The 20,062-nt window shown below is 38.5% G+C and overlaps 1 protein-coding gene across 15 annotated transcripts in view; it reads right to left on the minus strand.

The window, feature by feature from the left end:
* LOC138735642 (extracellular sulfatase Sulf-2-like) overlaps window positions 1-20,062 on the minus strand; it is a 379,836-nt gene that overhangs the window by 17,476 nt on the left and 342,298 nt on the right. For all 15 annotated transcript variants that reach the window (XM_069883752.1, XM_069883744.1, XM_069883750.1 and 12 more), the window contains 9 exons: window positions 16,345-16,473; window positions 14,973-15,029; window positions 14,756-14,882; window positions 11,882-12,089; window positions 7,353-7,581; window positions 6,042-6,138; window positions 5,057-5,151; window positions 3,272-3,337; window positions 829-1,001 (listed from right to left, as the gene is read on the minus strand). In XM_069883752.1, the coding sequence (XP_069739853.1) occupies window positions 829-1,001; window positions 3,272-3,337; window positions 5,057-5,151; window positions 6,042-6,138; window positions 7,353-7,581; window positions 11,882-12,089; window positions 14,756-14,882; window positions 14,973-15,029; window positions 16,345-16,473 (1,181 nt within the window). The remainder of the gene's footprint in view (window positions 1-828; window positions 1,002-3,271; window positions 3,338-5,056; window positions 5,152-6,041; window positions 6,139-7,352; window positions 7,582-11,881; window positions 12,090-14,755; window positions 14,883-14,972; window positions 15,030-16,344; window positions 16,474-20,062) is intronic.

Below are 20,062 nucleotides of genomic sequence, written 5' to 3' on the forward strand. Positions count from 1 at the left end.
ATCGTAATGTGTGTCTGGTGCTTTCTGAAAGATGTTGTCAAGCTGGAGTTGATTCAGAGAAAATTTATGATGATGTTGCCAGGATTTGAGGGCCTGAGCTCTAGAGAGAGTTTGAGCAGTTTGTTTAATTCCTGGGAATGCCAGCTGGATGTCAGAGGAATAGATTGGGTGAATGAAGAGTCTTTTGCCCAGAGTGGGGGAATTGCTAACCAGAGGAAGGGGGAAAAATTCAACAGGAACCTAAATGGTAACTTTTAAACAGGATCCTTGCCTCCACTGGTCAGTGCATGGAGTTCAAAAGAAAATCACGTTGCAGTTATATAAAACATTGGTTCGACTGCACTTGGCTATTGTGTGCAATTCTCTTCTCCCCATTGCAGGAAAATTGCGGAGGCTTTGGAAGGGGATGCAGAAGAGATTTTCCAGAATGCTGTCTGGATTACATGATGAACGATGGGGATAGGGGTATATGGAATGGGATGCCAGAGGTAGGTACTATTGAAATGTTTAAGGAAAAAAAAACTGGACAGACACTCAGATAGGATGGGTTTAGAGGGATAAATGCAGGCAGGTGGGTGATTTTGGTTGGCATGGGTAAGTTGGGCTGAAGGGCCTCTTTCCCTGCTCTATGACTATAATCTTGGTTCACTTTTCTAATATTCCCACTCTTTCTCCTATAAATAAACAGTTAAGACTATTTGCCATTTTTAAGATGCAATAATAAACCATTCTTGTTATATTCCAGCAATCAATTATTTTGCACACCTGATACCGGCCATGTTTTATCTACACAATTTTAAATTGCAGACTGCAGCCTTGTGCTCTTACGTGTCCAGTAGGGGGGTGACTGCCAGTGTTGGTTATCGTGTGTGAAACAGGTGAGGCCAGGCATACTGCACGTATCATTGTTTCTCAGCCTCTTCAGCATTTTTCGTATCTTCTTTCTTTTTCTTTCATCCTTAACTATCCAGACATTCTCACTTTTTTCCTTCCCTTCTTTCCTACAATTGAAAGCAGAAATGGAGACAAAAGCAAGGAATATTCTGATCACTATTAGAGAACATTTTCTGATTGCTCACCAAATTTATTATTGCATTCCTGCTTACTTGGGAAAGCAGCCAACATATTAAAAGACCCACACCTTCCTGGACACATTCTCCTCTCTCCTTCCTGTCAGGCAGAAGATGCAAGTGTTTGAAAAAGATTCTTCTCTGCTATTATCAAGTGATTGAATAGACATCTCGTGTGTAAAATGCTGCCGCCTTAAGCTCTTAAAATACTCTGCATTTTTATTTTCCACCACCTGATGTAATCAAGGATGGGATGACTTCCCTGGATAGCACACAAATCACTATCTGTTTCACTATTTAATTCTATTCACTTCATTACATGAGGCTAATATTACAGCTATTTGGAAACCTGAATAATATATAGAGCCATAAAGTCACATAGCTAGGTAACAGACCTTTCAGTTCACCTACCCATATTTTCTGATCTCATTTACCAGCATTTGGGCCATAGCCTTTTATGCCTTTAGTGACCCATCTAAACATCTTAAATGTTGTGAGAATCCATGCCTTCACCAGCAGTGTGTTTCAGATTCTAAACACAACCTGCGTGAAAAGAAATCCTCCACGGATCTTTGCCAAACCTCTTACCTCTGACACTAAATCTAGGCCCTCTAGTATTATATACTTGAGCTGGAGAAAGTTTCTGTCTGTTTATTATATCCATCCTAATTTTCTATACCCCTATCAAACTACCCTCCATGTATTCAGTTTCTCCTTGTAACTCAAAAGCCTCCAGCCCAGACAACTTGCTGGTAAATCTCTCCACTATAATCACGTCCTTTCTATAAAAGAACTTAGTTACACATAGTATTCAGAAATCAATAGATTTCTGTTTACACTTTGGGCATCATAATTATTAAGATGTCCCGATGGGATGTCATTTTTCGTTACATTTTATTGCAGAAAATTACCTTGTAGCAAGAAAGGCACAAAATCTTTTTTTTCAAGTCTTAAATAATCCCATTATTTACAAGATAGAATATTTCAAATCCCCAAAATAAATTTAACTTAATGAGCTGTGGACTGTCACAACCTCAATTGTTTAAGGCAATATTCCTGGAAAACGGCAAATCATTCTCTGGAGCCATGCACCATTTCAACTGATTGGGGTTTCATTTCTAGCACTCGTTTGGACCTTGTTTCCCATGCTCTCCTTAAATTAAATTTGGCCCGTTCTCTGTTTCCTGCACTCCCTTTAAACCTACCTGATTCACTGGACAATTTATTAATTTTATTTATATTTACTCTGTAACATCTAAAACTAAGTGAATTAAAAGTGGGCCTGGGATATCTAATATCCCAGAAAATCTGCCAGTCCAACACTACTGAAAACCCAAGGGTGTTTGATTATTGGAATTTCACTGTATTTACATTCTGGTGCATGGGAGCTGGCATATGGCAGGCAGATAATTCACATTTACTGTTGATTTTGTTTTTTATGACACTAAATTTGCCCAAATCATAGATTTCCTAAAATGATGGTTTAACCCAATGATTCTCAACATTTTTTTCTATTCACATACCCCCTTAAGTAATCCCTTACTAACTACAGAGCACCTATGCCATAGGCACTCTGTGATTTGTAAGGGATTACTTAAGTTAGCTCAGTAGTTTAACCTGATGCTCTTTACTGTCATCAAATAAATTTTTTTTTAAATCTCTGTGTTCCAAAAACATTGTAAACTAAGCAGCTGTCCCTTCTAAGTTAAAACATTAAAGTGCTGCAGTTGAAGAACTTTCCCAAACCACTTCCCCAGTTTATTATTAACCCATAGCAATAAGAAAAACTGATGTTAAAAATTAGCTGAGAGGTTCGGTTTGCTGCAAAAAAAAAGTCAACCCTAATTAGGCAACAGTCCCAGTACTGCAGTATAATAGGTTTACCTTCCAACAAATCTGATTGCAACGTTTCATTTTATTGCCAAAGTCTGTGGGATGCTTGTTTGAAAGAGATCCTATTAAATACAGTTGCTGAGGCTTTGGCCCAGTTGTTGGTGGTATCTAGTAGAGCATGACCCACTTAACATCACTAAAGATGAACCTAAGATGAAGGCGCACAATCTTATTGGCTTTAAAAAATAAGTTACTTAAAAGGAATGAATTTGAAGTGCGGTTGATATGACATTTTACAAAATGTCACAGGAGGCTTTGGGGCACTATATTAGTAATATTCTTTTGTGTTGAGGTAATAAATAACTTACTTGAAGGGATGATTAGCTCCCTTGGGCTTGAGCTTTCCTTTCATTCCCTTATGCTTAGAGGGAAAACTATAGAACACAAAGAGGATGGCACAAACACATTTAAAAGGCATTGTAAATAAGTATTTGCAATGGTCAATCGCAATTTTCAATATTAAAACCCATACCCCCAAAAATATACTCCGGGATCATGAGAAGTGACCTTTCGAGTAACTTCCAAGCCTGTGATTTGCACAGTCTTTGAAAAGTATTAACAGAGTGATAACCCTCCCACCTCAGTCTCCATCTTCATTTGCAAGGTTATGATTTTATTTCTTTATTTTACCAGAAAACCCTGTGGATCACACGATCATTAATTAAACTGTTAGTACACATTCCAATGCTCTTGCTTTTTCCAATTAAAATTTCACCAGTAACCACCAAAACAAAAGACTTTGAATCTTTTGCTCAAATTAGAAAAAAATACGACTTATCCAGGCCTGAAAATGCACAGGCTTATTTCGCCAGCTGAAATGCATTACAGTGGGCGCTGGTGACCTTTGATCCTAACTCTGAACTGGATCTTGGGAAGAGGATAGATCATCTAATCAGTAAACGTGGGTTAGTTCCTGTCTGTTTTGGATATCCGCCAATAAGGGCTGGGAGGGCATGAGTGGAGTGTAGGAAACTTGGCTAGTTGTGAGTGCAATCAGTTTAGTAGTTATTTGATTACCGTATATGCAGACGTATAGGATGACGTTTATAGGATGACCCTGGAATTTCCAGCTAAAATGTTGGTTTTGAGCGATACCCTTTGTATAAGTCAAACATCCCCCCAAAACAAAATCTGGCAGTGGATATTGTTAAAAACAAATCACAATATTTTAATACCAAATTATTCTGTAAAGGTTTTAATTTTATTAGCGTATATTAAAATAAACTACCGTTGGCTTCTGCAACAGGCCATTTAAAGCCTATACAGAGCCGATGGCAGTCGGACTAGGTGGATGGACCCCGTGGAGGAGTGCTGAGGCTTTGTTGATAACAGGACACGTGCAACATTGAGTTGGAGCAGCGAGAATATTACAGTGGTGTTGAGCCCTCTCTGTCAAGTTTTGGATTTTAGACCCGGTGTACAAGGCAACCCTGATTTTTAAGGTGGCATTTTTAAATTTCAAGGATTGTCCCATACGCCGGCATATACGGTATTTGACATATTATGAGCCAAAAAAAAAAACCCAAAGAATGTGGCAATTTCCTCCACCTCTTGGACATAATAGACCATATATGTTCTGGCTGAATTAATCCTGAGCTGGAACTATGGTAGGTCTGAATCCACCATAACTAGGTCCTGGTTGATTTTCTACCTGTTGTAGTCCTTGTGGAAATATGTTACTGCATCCTAAGGGTATACGAACCTCATTTAATTGTATCAAGTGATAGTGGAAGACAGTTACCATTTTCACATGATGAACTCATCATAAATGAGTGGGACATTTTCTCACTGGGAATGATGCCGAAGCAACTCCCAGTTGTTTGCTAAGTGCCAGCTTTGGGTATCATCTTTATATTCATGACTGCAGTATGCAACATTTACACAAATCAAAATACAGACCAAAATGACACAAGTGGGAGAAGTATTAAATGAAGTCACATGCTACAAACTTTAATGAAAACTAAAATGTCAACCTGTTGTTCGAGATGCATTTTTTTTACTGACTGTATTTGGGAAGTCTACATGAAAGTCGGTGTATGCAAAGAAGACTTTTCTAGTGGCACAATGAAGGAAGCTGCAATTCCAGAACAAACCTCATCCTTGAACAGTCACATTCTTCAGGTCTCTTTTTTTTCAAGTGACCCCTGACCTCTCGTAAGTTCTTTATTTTGGTTTGAAGGGTTTCAATCTAAGGACAGAGGTCAAGGGAGGATTACCTGCTTATAGCATTAAACCACCAGAATCAAGTATTCACGTGGTGCAGATTGTACAAAGTATATTTCTATCTAATACATTTAAAATATTACATTGTACTTTGAAATAGAACTTAAAAAAAGGAAACAGTGAAAAGGCTCTTCATCTAATCTACACTTTCTTATTGACCATGTTGTACCTTATTATCAAGGAGGAATACCTAGAAGTTGTTTACTGAAAGTAATACTTTGCCAATTTATTCTCTAAGGGCTTAAGGTAATTGAGCAAAATCTCAATGTAATAATTACAATCCTCACTGACTGCAGTCCATAGACCAGATGCCCCCAAAAGCTCTCAAAAGGTATTTTATCAATACTTAGACCTTTTCTTCACCAAGAATTCATTTAGTCTCTGTTAAAGGGATTTTTAATATAGCATTAACTGTTGAACCCATTCCATGTACCTACAGTTCAATAGGAAAATAAGATTTATTCAGAAATCTATCTTGAGACTTCACATTTTAAACTTACTTCCTGTAGCCTTCTCATTCTCATGAAAACTTCCTGCATGATGAGAAAACATACGGAAGTGTCTTTTCACTGAATTTGTTTACTTAATTTTCTTACGAGAATGTCTGATGTAAATAGGGTTTCATTTAATTAATCGACCCTTGTTTTTGTTCATACAAGATTAATCTTTAGATTAAGATCAGAATCTGAACTAAATATTTACAAAATCAATGCAATAATTTAGCAATAAAATTGGCAGAAAGATATTCCAAACTATACATTAAAGCATGATAAGAATAATTCGGATTCTGAGAACACTGAAAATATTAACATCTTCAAGTCAACTAAGGTGTTAAGATATTTGTCTATTACTAACCTCATGGTCAATGTGCAATTTGTGATCCTTCCATGCTTGAAGTGATCTGTAGAGATCGCCATCACATTGAACAGTGTCATTGGCCAATATAAAGCATCTACGATAATAACAGAACAAACATGGGGGTAGTAGCAATTTGCTGCCTTTTTTCCAGCACATAAACTATATTTAGTAACAGAGTGACACTGAGAAGCTCCATGAAAATCATCAAATGATAAGTCACCTGGATGCCCGAGGGCCTGAAGGTGCAAGATCAACACCTCCCATAGAAAATTCAGTAGAAAGTTCAACAAATTGTTTTGATTTATGCTCAACATTTTCATGATTTTGTGAATTTAGATCCTCTGTAATACTCTCATCTTCCATAGGGAGGACTAAAAACACATTCTTCTTTTCTTCACCACATTTACCTTTTATCCCAGTGATTCTTTACACTTTCCATTATTTATGTTCCTTTTGATGACATTGCTGCCCAAATGCACACATAATTTTTGCCCAAACAACACCTGGCAGAAAAGCAGTCCCTGTGTTCAGGCTAAGATGTGATCATTTGTCATACGAGAGGGTTTCCCCTGCCCTTCCAGCCTCTAATCCAATTACATAATTTCCAACCCCATCTCCCCTCACCCACCATTCCCCTCTCGACCCCCCCCCCCCCCCCCAACCTCACAATTGTTAGGCATTTCCTGAGGACAGTTTCTGTGGGTCTTTGGCAGGGCATGAGTAAACATGGCAGTAAATCCTTGCACAAAGAATTACATGTCACCTTCAGAAAGAAATAGCTACCGCATGGTACAGCTCAACCTGGACTTCGAATGACCAATCACCAGCACATCAAAGCCATTAACAGAAGTGGTGATGAGAAATTGAAAAAGGCCAGTAAAAGTCAGTAGAGTTTGCCAATTACAAGTTTGAGTCTCCTGTTTTTGTACGGGATGTGTCATAAAATTTTAAATCCTCTCAAGTGATAAGCTGGGTGTTGCTCTCTTTAGCTCAACTCTGATGTCAGGCCGAAGTCTTGTGAATCTACCGTATTTTTATCAAAGGAAATCCTTCTGCGCACCATGTATATCTCGAATGATATTCCAGCAATCAAGATCAATAACTCCCACCGAGAACCCTTGCTGAAGTCACTGGGATCTGTATGGAGTTTGTGATGTGATCTCTCACCCATAGGTTAAAGGTGATTCAGAATACAGATTTATTTTCCTGAATTCCTAGTTGTTGAATGAAATGTCAATTCAGTGCAAATAAATAGACATATGAAATAATCATATTAATAAATAAACAGGAAAAAATGAGCCTACTTACTTGTGTGTAACTTTAATTGATGACGGCATCATCAGTTCATTACTATTGCCAGTGCCACTGCTTTCACCCATGCTTTCTTCTTCTTCATCCACCACATCATGACGCTTAGTTATGTTCCTTGGCAAAACTGGGTTATATCCCTCATCTAGATCCAGATCATAAACTTCTCCCTCAAGTTCAATGGAGACTGATCGGATTGACCTGTTTCGTATGTAGCTCTGCTTAAATTCTGCAAGAAAAGTTAAATGAGATTATACTAAGAGGTATCATCTGCAACTGTAAGGATTAAACATCATACGTGACTGGCTCAACTGCTACAGTTCAAAGTCAGCTGCATCTTGAGGGAGTATTGACAGTGAGGGTAGTTGCAGTAAGTGTAGTGGCTCACTGTACTTTCTTTAGCAGGGCAGATATACTGTAAAGATATAACAGCTGAATAAAGAGGTGGGAGTTGGTAGAACTATGGTAAGGATGAGTACAGGCCAACAGGTAAGAAGAGGTCATAAGAGGATAGGGGTGGTAGACGAACCCACATCCATCTATAACCTCTTGCCTGTGCTCTTCACCCTACCTCCCCCCTCTCCTCACCTTTTTATTCATGTGCATGCCTGTTTTTTGCTCATACCTTGTTGGCTATTTCCCTTTGCTTTCTATGGACACTGCATGACCTGCTGTGTTTCTCCAGCACTTTTGTGTCTGGATGTACAATCTACAGGTTTTCCTGTGTAACTCATTTGGCATATGAAGTTTAGTTTGCTCAGTCCAGCAGGGAAGGAGAAAGGCAAACATGTGAGGTGTTCCCTTCGATCTAATTCTATTTCGGCCATGGCAAACACCGTTACTGTTTCTTCCTTCAGCTTGCTTTGCTCCAGGGAAAACGATCCCCGCCGAAACAATCTCTCCTTATAATTCAAGCCTTTCAGTGCAGGTTACTATCTTTGTGAATCCTTTCTGCACCCTTTTCTAGCCTAATCACATCCATTCTATGGTGTGGCAAGCAGAGCGGTACACAATATTTCCATATATAACATAACTAACATTTGGTGCAACTGATGTTCCAGCTCTTGCACTTAAAGCCATGGTAAATGAAGGTAAACATGCCAAACTGTTCTTCACCACCCTATCTACCTGTGTCACCGCTTTCAGGGAACTGTGCATCATACTCTCAAGTCCCTCTGTTGAGAAACACTCTCCAGGATCCAGTCATTCACCGTACATGACCTGCTCTGGTTTAACTTCCCAAAATGCATCACCTCCCACTTGCCTGAGTTAAATTCCATTTGCAATTTCTCTGCGCACATGAAATAATAAAAGAAGCATTCTTGCCTCACTTTTACACTTTCACTCGCACTTCTGAAATGAATACTCACTTTGCTGATAACGTGACAAAAGTTAATAGATAAAAAGACCGAGCAAGCAAGTGGAATATGGAGAATTAACAAGGGAATCTTGTTAATTGACTTGACAGTGAACATGATCCAGCACAGTTTTAGTTTACATTCTCCAGCCCTTTGCTGCTTTCATTTTAAATTGTGTTGGAGTAATGGCACACTCTGGCATTTTAACACATTTTTCTCACGTGATCATACAAGTCTAATCAATGCAGACAGTGAAGAAATGTCAGCGTGGGCCATCTGCAGAGTGGTCAATGCTGCACTTTTTGGCATGGCAAGAGGAAGGCCTAAAATCTTTGGCTGCCTCTCTTGCAGCTGCCCAAACTCTAAGCATTGGAATTCTCTTTGGAAAATCTTTCTCAACATCTCTCTCCCTCCTTCTTCCTCTCTCTATCTGATTTTCCGCTTTTAATGTGTTTCCCTTTTTAATCAATATTTCTGATTAAACTTTCTGTCTTTTCTCCAGATTCAGTGATCAAATTTTGATCATACACCTATCATCCACATGCTTATACTTCGATAGATTAAAGATGATCTATAAATGTTAATGTTTGTTGTTAAGTGTAAACTTTGGCAACACAGTGGATTTAAGGGTGAATTGTGTTTTTTGAAATGGCCTCAGATTCTCCCATTCTCTCAGAATTATCCGATGAAATCATAGTAAAGGAATTTGCAACTATTTCTATAATGCCAAAACAAAGATAATTTGGATGAAACCTGGCAAAAGTGACGGGAAAGGAAAAGTAAATATTGCATATCTGTTCAGCTGTTGGAACATTCTTAATATGGTTCACATTAACTAAAGTGATCCACTAGCTGATGTCATCAAATGAACAACATCAATTTGATTTTATCCTAGAGAATTTGGGCTTTATACAGGTGAAAACACTGGCTGTTTGAGAGAAAAAATTAAAATGGAAGTAACAAGGTGGATTGTAACAAAGAGAGACAAAAGTGAGTCAAAATAAAAATATAACCATTTACGGAGCGGAAACACGTCGGCCTTTCGAGTCCGCACCGGTTCACTAGAATAACTCCACTAGCTCAAACCTCCCGCTCACTGCCAATAACCCTCGAACCCCCTCACCTCCACGTGCACATATCCATAATAAAAATTCAAAAGCAGAATAGACATTGAAAATACAATAGGCAAAAAAAATATAGAAACAATAAAATGTGACGGCTTGAACAAAAGTAAATTGCTGGGAATGATGAGAAACAAATCCGTAGTGACATTAAAATTATTAGGTTGGAACTTTTTGATTAAGAGCCACAGGTCTCAGGATTCCTGCATGAACACGGAGACCTGAATTTGCTGACTGCTCTTTGCCATTTATTTTATGACTGTTTCCATCAATGGACATTATCAGGAGGCCGGGAGCTGTATTTGGATATGCAATGAATGCCCAGCACTTTACATCAGGAAACCTACACTGAACCAGGTTTCCAACTCATTTGCATGAGTGACCTCGATGTCTATTATTTGATTAAACAATGATTAAATTAATTTAAATACTCCTAAGAATTTTAAAGCTTTCTTATTAGTCTTTATAATTAAAATTTTGTTCTTGTTTCACCTTTTTTTTTAAAAAAAGTTTCTGAACTTCAGTTTTTACTGCTTGCTAAGATACGAGGTGTGGCTTGGTTGGCATGAAAGAATTTTCACTGGTTCCTTGAGTGGGATATTTCTTCCTTTAAACACTACCGCACAACTCAGGTACTCTCCGCTATCTTGCCAACCCCTCATTTTGCACTCAAAGACCAGCAGGGGGATTCACTATTTAGGAGTGTAAAAGCTGGAGAGAGCAAATTCACAACAGCAGATCTGCACTTGCTCCATAGGCCTGTGGTAAACACAGATGACCTGCTATCGGCAGTAGTTCCTCGCTCATCACAAATAGATTAAGGAACGAGTTTATTGTCATGTACATTGTACAAAATTCTGTCTTGCGGCTGCTGAACAGGTACTTAATTTAGAAAAAATTCAACTCCAATGGTATACATTAAATTAAAAAGAGATAATAAATACAATAGATAGATAGATAATAAATCTCACAGTAAAAAGTGGCATTACAACAATGCAGACAGTCCTTTTTATGGTATCGGAGCAGTCGATAGGAAACAATGGTGAAAGGAATAAAGAAAAGTATTACACATGGACAGTCTTTCAGTTTCGGAGGAAGGGTTGCTTCTTAAGGTATTTTGTAATAATTCTGTTCTGGCTGACATTCTTCAGCTAACATTGCTGTTTTAAAGCAAAATCACTAGGTGTCACTAGAAGGCAGCAAATTTGAGCCAGAAGTGACTAACTGAAGGTGAAATTCCTATTTCCACTACACTATTGAGACAAAACAAGACTTCCGTAGTCTCTATTGGTAAATCAACAAACATTTGGTAAGGTGGATGATACTGTGGGTTATGAGCTGTTGGGAATTCTTGCGATGAAAGGGCAAAGCGGGAATCAGGTTATGCAAGATCAGGATGATCCATTTCCCCTCCCTTTATCAACTTCTATGCAAAACCGGTTAGCTGGTCAAAATTTGTCATTGGGATCAGAACTGTTATCAGATTTATTTTGGGATCTGCTGAAAAGGACAGGTGAGGAAGTGGAGAACGAGCAGGTGGATACATGAATTTGCCATAGGTGGAGAAGCAGAAAATAAAGTGAAGGTGTAACCCAATCCATACTGGTGTTCCACTGACAGGTGGAAACTTCGCCATTCACTTCAGTGTTTCAAACTGGCACAACCTGGGAGTGTGGGTTAGGCAAGGGGGAGGGGCAGGCAGTAAGAACATAACAAGGACATTCCTGCCATCTCAACACTTTGCAAGATTGTTGGGGGAGATGGCTTGTTTCAAGAATAGAATGGCATGATTAGTCAACAATAAACAAATCAGAAATTTCTATTGGCTCCACAAAGAGGAAACATTTTGGGAGCAAAATGAAACAGCGATTTTATTTCTGATATAATTCTTTAGCTTAAATATTAAAGCATTTCCCTTGTTAATATAGATTTTTCTCTCTTGTTCCTTAACATGCCAACTTTTAAATTTTCTCCAAATTTCAACATGTTTGTGTTGAAATTAACACGAAGATTGTGATTATCCACAGTAAAAGCAGAAAAAAGTACTTACTTCGCTTGGAGAAAAGTTTCTGTTTCTGTCGCACCGCTGGGCTCATTTTGTACCTGTTCTGCTCACAATCGCAGTCTCGTCCATCAGTGTTATAGTACTTGGACTGGAACCGCCCAGTGCCCTTCCTGACAGAGGCTGCAGCATGAACTGTCCTTTTGCACTTATGAAGTCGTAGCTTTCCAGTAACATCCTCTATACATTGCCATTTCTAGAAATAATAACCACTTGTAATGAAAAAGCAAAGGCAATTAAGATAACTAGATAACCATAAGGTGGCCTCCCATGTAGACAGGGTGGTTAAGAAGGCATATAGTATGCTGGCCTTCATAAATCATAGTGTAGAGTATAGGAAGTGATTCTGCAGCTGTTTAAGGCCTTGGTGAGGCCAGGTTTGGAGTACTGTGCTCAGTTCTGGTCTCCAAATTATAGAAAGGTTATAGATAAGGTGGAGAGGATGCAGAGAAGGTTTACAAGGATGTTGCCTGGCTTACAGCATCTGGATTACAGGGAGAGATCAAGGAGACTGGGACTTTATTCATTGGAACGTAGAAGGCTGAGAGGGGACTTGATAGAGGTATTTAAAATTATGAAAGGAATAGATAGATTGGACATAAATAGACTCTTTCCTCTAAGGGCAGGGGAGGTTGGAACAAGAGGTCATGAGTTAAGGGTAAGGGGGCAAAACTTTAGGAGAAATATTTAGAGGATGCTTTTTCACTCAGCGAGTGGTGCCAGAAAGGAATGATCTCCCGAAAGAGAAAGTTGCGGCAGGGTCCCTTCTGTCATTTGAGAGAAGGTTGGAGGTGAGGGGGTTGGAGGGTTATGGGCGGAGAGTGGGAGGGTTGAGCTAGTGGAGTTGTTCAAGTGAACAAAGGGCCGACATGGCCTGTTTCCGCACTGTAAATGGTTATATGGTTATATAACAATTACAGTACGGGAACAGGCACAGATTATTCTTCAGGAATATCCAGGGATGAATCAAAATCACATTAGGTTCTTGCTTGTGATTCTTAATCAATCAAAGCTTGCTCAGAGTAAGTTGGATTCTCCACGGTTACACTGCTTCTTAGTAATCATCTGATATTCGCATGAAGTATCGTGACAGGCCTAACTCTCCAAAACTGCTGAACTATGGAACAACATAAGTAAATGATAATCCTTAAGGAACAGAGGGGAGAATTGTGAGGGTTGTCACGATCTGTACGAGGAGAACTTTCCCATTATAAATGAAGCAAACACATGATGACTAAAGCCAATCCTTGCTGCCAATATGCACAACCCTTTGGCCAATCAGTCAACACCATTGGTAACGAAGTGGCTGTGGGCAATACCAAAAGTGAATGAATGAATTAGCTGTCCAACCAACTTTCTTCAATTTCCATACCTCAAAGGCAATGTAACCATGGCTGGAATTGTTAGAATTATGGACAAAAAGGTGTGGGAAGGAAATCAAAATGACACAGTATCAGCCAGGGACACTGAAGCCAGGGACAAGGAGTGTTTAGAATGTGTTCTTTCTTACAGAATAATTGCAAATCTCAAATATAAGACTTCAATCAAAGCAACAACTTTCAAACATACAGTTATTTTAATGTATTAAAGAGAAGGGAGAATGACTTGAAGATGGTAATAACCAGAGACAGCTAAGCCAAAAGTGATCCTAAAGGATGAGGTAAACTCTGAGATTTGAGTTTCTCCATCATTTCCAACTGTGTGGTGCTGAAAGTCAGAAATGGTTCAGAGAATAATGATCTGTGCCTTAATTACAAAGAATTTTGTATATTCTTTTTGTGTCAGAGATGAAGGTGGCGATTGTAGGTAATGGAGGAAATTGGGTAGTGTTGAAGGAAAACCAACTGATAGCTTTGCTTTTCAGCTGATCGTAGTCTAACAGGTGGTTTAAATAGAGAAAGGGGGTATAATAGGTACCAGGTTCTACATCTTGTAAAGTTAAGATAGTTTAATAGCAGAATTGTTCATTTTTTAGATATTTCCTTCAGCTGGATCCAGGAAATCTCTGAAGATTATGCTGCAAAAAGGCTTTGTTGTTCACTATGGAAACTTTGGTCCATAATTACTTCTGAATTGCTCTTGACACACCACAACAATTTTATTCAACCCAACATTGAGAGCAATGTGCAGATTTGAAGGAAATAATATACTTTAAAAAAAATGGGTATTTTCTGAAGGGAACAATTATATCCTGTATTTTATTGAAAGAAAAATTATCTGGATGTGTGAATGGATGGTACTGAATAATAATGCTGTGAATTTGAAGAAATGAGGTGCCCCACCATCAATCTCCCAGTTGTTAGTTAATGAAACAAGCCAGGTTCAATCTAGTGTTCGCCAGCAGTTGTTCTCGTTTGTTTTTACCGAGCACAGCTTAATCTTCAGATTTTCTGTCTGCGTCCCATATTTATAAATCCCAAGTACTGGGTGGAAACCAAATTCCACATTCTAAAGCAATCAATGTAAATTGGACACGGTAACATGGGTCATTCTAGAAGTAAACTCCAAATTCTTACCAACTCTTCGTGTATTTTAAATCTTGGGTGTAAAACCTACCCGAGAATGCAGACTCTTTCTGAGATCACTACCACCTACTTTCCTCTTTTACTTGCAGTCCAATCTTCTTCCTTTTGATCTTGATTTCATATCCTACTATAATCCAAACCTTTTAGATGGAGCTGAAGTAGTCACCTATTATCAGCTGTTCATTTAAAATTCATATCATCATGGAAATTGACGTTTTTGAATTTCAGAATTAATCAAAGACCCTGGTGGCGTTTGCGTTGAAGGAAGTTGGCCTCTGTGATAATGATTGATGATTTATTCTGCAGTTTTGAGACTTTAGTATTGGAATGTTCTTACCTGACCAATTTGCTCACAAGGTGTCTGGTATTCTGCTTTCTGGCAAAGATCTTTCACTCTTTCGTATTTGGGCAGGAAATTTTCTTCTTGCGTGTTCTTAATATCGTCTCTTTTGTGGAGTAGTTTGCTAATAAAACAAAAGCACTGCTCTATTAAGCACTTACATTAACCAAACAATTCCGATGCAGCTTTTGCTTAAAAAGTATTCATATCATACCCTCTTTCCACAAGAAAAGAATCTCGCCAAACCTTGGTTTTCTTGTTTGAGTTGAACCTGAAAATATCACGGCTATATTAGTAAACTGAATACTTTTTTTTAAAAACAGTGAAATCTGTGTAATGTTAATTCCTTTTGTTTAAATCAATTTCGACTAGAGTAGGAATGCCAAAAGGAATCTAGTACAGTGAAAGCTGATTTGATTTAGTTGATATTCCCACGGCAATTAAAATTAACATTAATGTTAGTATAAAGGGTCCCCGGATGTAAGAAAACCTATTGTATTGCAATTTCATGGAAAAAATCTGCTCTGATCTTTGGACCTATTTAATATGCTTATGTTGTAGCTAGAGTCTGTGTTCTTACAGTATTTGCTTCACATTTGAAGCACGTGGCTATTCTTAACTTTTGTAGCCATACAGGAAATAAGTCTAAACATTCCTCATGCAAATGAGATTTAAAAAAATTCTTGATGGAATTATTATAAAATTATACATTTAATGGCTTTGAAATACAAAAAGACGAGGCAGCAAACCATTTGCCTGGCATGCCACAGTTCCCATAATTTAATGTCTGAATGAGACAACTCCATGAACCCTCAAGACCTTCCTCCATTTCTCTTGCATAAGATCATAACATATAGAATATGGAAGAGAGCCTTCAACTCCCCAGGCTTGCTCTGCCATCCAATAAGAGCATGACTGATCTTTTACCAGGATATTCATTTCCTGAACTGACTACATACCCACTAATTGCCTCAACATGGAGACATCTGCCGATGACTGTTATTAAAATACTATACTTGGGAACTGAACCTCCACAGCCCTCCTGGGCAGAAAATGTCAGATTCATCTCTCACGGAAAGGGAAGAAAAAAATGTTTCTAAGTGGTGGTGCACATACAGCTTTCCTGGACATAATTCGACAATCAACAAAGTTACCCATCTGTGTATCTTATCATGACTTCCACCAGATTGAACAATTGGTTGGTTAAACTAGCTTCAGAAGATGAAATTGAAAGGGTACACAGTTTCTCAAAAATGTGTATAATGATGATTATTCATCTGGATGCAGCTGATAAAACATTTGTCTGATGTCAAAAAATGACATTGATGTGAAGATTTTGTTCAGCCCAAGTCATAATTTTGATCTTTACATGACAAAGAGTGCCTATTAGAAGCCTAGAAATAAAGAAAAAGCCCCAGAAAACCTCTCCACACTCTATACATTTGAATCAATTTATTTATTACAATAATGTCTTCAATGGTAAACAAAGATTGACACAGAAAATGGGCCCATAAAAATATCAGAAACTTGAGTGATTGAAACAACAAATTGGACTTGTTACAAACAGAAAAACAGAGTGCTTTTACCTGTTGACGGGCTTCTCAGTGTCTAGCAGTTTCAGAATTGATTTGCCATCCATATCAGATGGAATATCTAGGCCAGCAATGTCTAAAATTGTCGGTGCAAGGTCTATGTTTAGAACGAGTTGAGGAATGCTGGGAATAAATCACAAAGAGAATTATAATTTCTATGGAATTCTGCTCAGATTCTTCCATTCGGACACACAAAAGATGCTGAATAACCTGCCTTACTGACCAAAGTTTCTGATAGCAGTGAGGGGATTAACCAAGCAAAATTTTCTCAAAAGGTTACTACATTTGTAATCTGCACTCCCCTCATTCAAAAGCACTGAGACTGGACAATCATCATGTAATTCAGAAAAAGGGACCCTCCCCCAGATTTACTCCCCCACATGCAAAGGACAATTTACATAAACCTGTCACAGTAACATACAAATGCAACACAGATGATACCGGAGCTCAGGATCAAACCCTCTTCATTGGAGTGATGAAGAAACAGATCAGAATCAGAATTTATTGTCATGAACAAGTCACGAAATTCATTGTTTTGCGGCAGTGCCACAGAGCAAACATTTTCATATAAACCTCCTTACAACAATAAATAAAAATAGTGCATGAAAAGTCAAGGTAAGGCAGTGATGTTGGTTCATTGATCATTCAGGAATCTGATGGCAGCAGGGAAGAAGCTGAATGCTTGTCTTCAGGCTCCTGTACCTTTTTTCCTGATAGTAGCAGCATGGGTGATGGGGGTACTTGAGGATAAAGGTTGCTTTCTTGTAGATGTCCTCGATGGAGTGGTCTGGTGCCGGTGATGTTGCAGGCCGAGTTAACAACCCTTGTGCAACTAGCCAGAATGCTCTCCACTGTACACTTGTAGAAGTTTTCGAGAGTCTTCGGTGACATATTGAATCTCCTCAAACACCTCACAAAGTACAGCCGCTGGCGAGCTTTCTTCATGATTGCATCAACATGGAGGCTCTAGAACAGGAATTTGAAGTTCTTGACCCTCTCCACTACAGAGTCCTCAATGAGCACTCTCTACTAACTGTCATTCTGCCACTCTTCATGAAAACTATGCACATTTGCAGATCTATATTAAATGTAATTAATGTCAGTAAAGCTTTGGGGCTGATTGCTCTTTTTGATTCAATAGTTACCTTTTATATTTTATTCATGCATTAGCTAGATTCACTGATATTTTATAAATTTAATTCTATGCTGTCACTGAGGCCTTCAACAACATGACCAATCAGGCGAATGGTGGAAAGTTTAGGCGTGATGTCAGAGGCAAGCATTGCTGGGGGTGGTGGTGGAAGCTGGTACAATAGGGACATTTAAAAGACTCGATAGGCATATTAATGTAATAAAAATAGAGGGTTAAGGAAGGACTAGATCAATGTGGTGTACATTTACATAGGTTGGCGCAATATCATGGGCTGTGCTGTAATGCGCTATGTTCTCTAACAGTGTTTCAGGAAATTGTTCTACAACATAGCCCAGCTGCTCCACACTTTCTCTCATGCACTCATCAAAGTCTGTTTTGCTGATGTTAAAACCAAACCAGCTTTATTCACATGTAGTTTACAGACAGAGTGTATCAATGGATTACTTCGCCTTGCTGGGCAGAGCCTGATCATTGCAATGCAAGATCCCTTAAATTTAGCGTCACTGGAGGGCAGAGACCTATTTTTAATCCTTTACATAAGAGCATTTTAAGCACTTCTCCATGTATTACAAGATCAATTGACTGCAAGTAAAACTGGAACCTTTATGGTTCATGTCTATCAGTTACTAATCCCTTTGGGAGGATCACACTGCCATTAAAGTAAGCTAAAATTATTGTAATCATCTTTAACATCCTGTCATTAATTTCCACCTACAATTTACTTTTCCTAAAACACCGACAATAGTGAAGTTACACAAACCAACTAACATACTCTGTGAATTCTTCATGCAGCTTTGATTACGTTACAATTAACAGATTCTTGTATCTTTGTGTCCGAGAGGAATGTTTTACTGGAAGGCACAAGTGAAGATGATTTTTAATTCTAATATTATCGACTGAGAAGAAATCCACATTTACTATCACAGCCGCACCCCCCCACCTCCATTACTGTTTTTGTTAAAAGAATGGAATCCTACATGACGTTAAGATGGCATAATTTAAGCTTGCTAGTAAACAGTCTACATAAAAACAGCCACAAACCTTATGAAACAGATTATCAAAGTTAAAAGCACGGAATGGCTATTTCCTGTGCTGTGTTTTGGTTCATCGGCAAATCTTTGAGATAACCATTAATCAGTCTTAAGAATTAGAAGCTCTGACTTCAAACTCAAAAAATGGTACAATGTAATCAAAAAAATAATCTGCACCCTCATCCCTCTGCTGTTCTCTACAATTGTAGGATTTTATTACGAAAAAGAACCTTCATATTTTATATACTGCAATTTCAATCTTTCTGAGCACAATATCAAGAGAAAGCTTGAGTATACTTATAATTTAAATTAATCAAAAGTACAGTCATTTTATAATTAGCAAAATATTGCAAATTAATGTAATAAAATATTCAATCCATTGCAATGATTATGCATGTAATATTTACTTCGTGCTACATGACACAGAAGCAAATATTCCATGCTGGTAAAGCCCTAGTCATAGTGATGACTTGGTAACTTAGTCGCTTAGCTTCATCTTCCATCATGCTGAATTGCTTTTTCCAAAAACATGGAGAAGCTATGATAAGTTAGGTTATGATAGAACTAAAGAGAAAAACGAGAGAGAAAAAAACGAGAGAGAACGAAAGTGAGAAAATGCGAGAGAGAGAAAAATTTCACCCAAACAGTATGAGAATTAAAGATTTATTTGCTTAACTACTGTAGCAAAATAAATTGCTTTGACTTGAAAGCAACAACGTCCCTCTTGTCACATAAAACCAATAGTAGCATAAATTAAGATCATATGCAGGATACAGACCATACAATGGCTCTGGCCCTCCTTTCCATCCTGACCCACCTAGAGAACAATGCCTTAAGCTGTTGGACATTGACTTCAGCTCGGCATTCAACACAATCGTACCTTGGAGGCTGGTGGATGAACCATCCTTGCTGTGACTTGGTACTCCTCTTGGCAACTTGAGTTCTTGTTTGAAAGACCATTTTGTCCGGGTTTGATGCAAAACCTCAAGGCTCAACACATGGAACATTGGTGCATCTCATGGTTGAGTGCTAGGCTCGCTTCTGATCAGGCTACTAACTCACATCCCTATTGTCAGGTTCATCACCAAAAGAATCATCCTTTGCGGGTTTCCATCAGTAGTTGGACTCATCAGCAACAATGATGAGTCATCTTACAGAGAGGAGGTTGAAAGGCTTGTACAATGGTGCAAGATCAACAGCCCGAGTCTCAACATGGTCAAGACAAAGGAGATTATTTTGGGCTTCTCCTCACTGCCTATCAATAGGTCCGTCATGGAGAGAGAAAGAAACACAATGTTCCTGAGAAGATCACTGGGATCTCCCTTCCCTCTAGGGAATGGTGCTTAAATAAGGCACAGCAAATCACCAAGGATCCTGACCATTCTGTCCACAGTATCTGTGAGACGCTATCTTCAAGGAAGAGTCCAGGACCATTAAAACCAGGAATGCCTGGCTTGGAAGCAGCTTCTTCCTTAAATTGGTCAGACTGTTGATCTATTCGAAAAATCTGCACATTATATTTATTTAT

The sequence above is a fragment of the Narcine bancroftii genome, chromosome 6, assembly GCF_036971445.1.
Source record: "Narcine bancroftii isolate sNarBan1 chromosome 6, sNarBan1.hap1, whole genome shotgun sequence".
NCBI lineage: Eukaryota > Metazoa > Chordata > Chondrichthyes > Torpediniformes > Narcinidae > Narcine > Narcine bancroftii.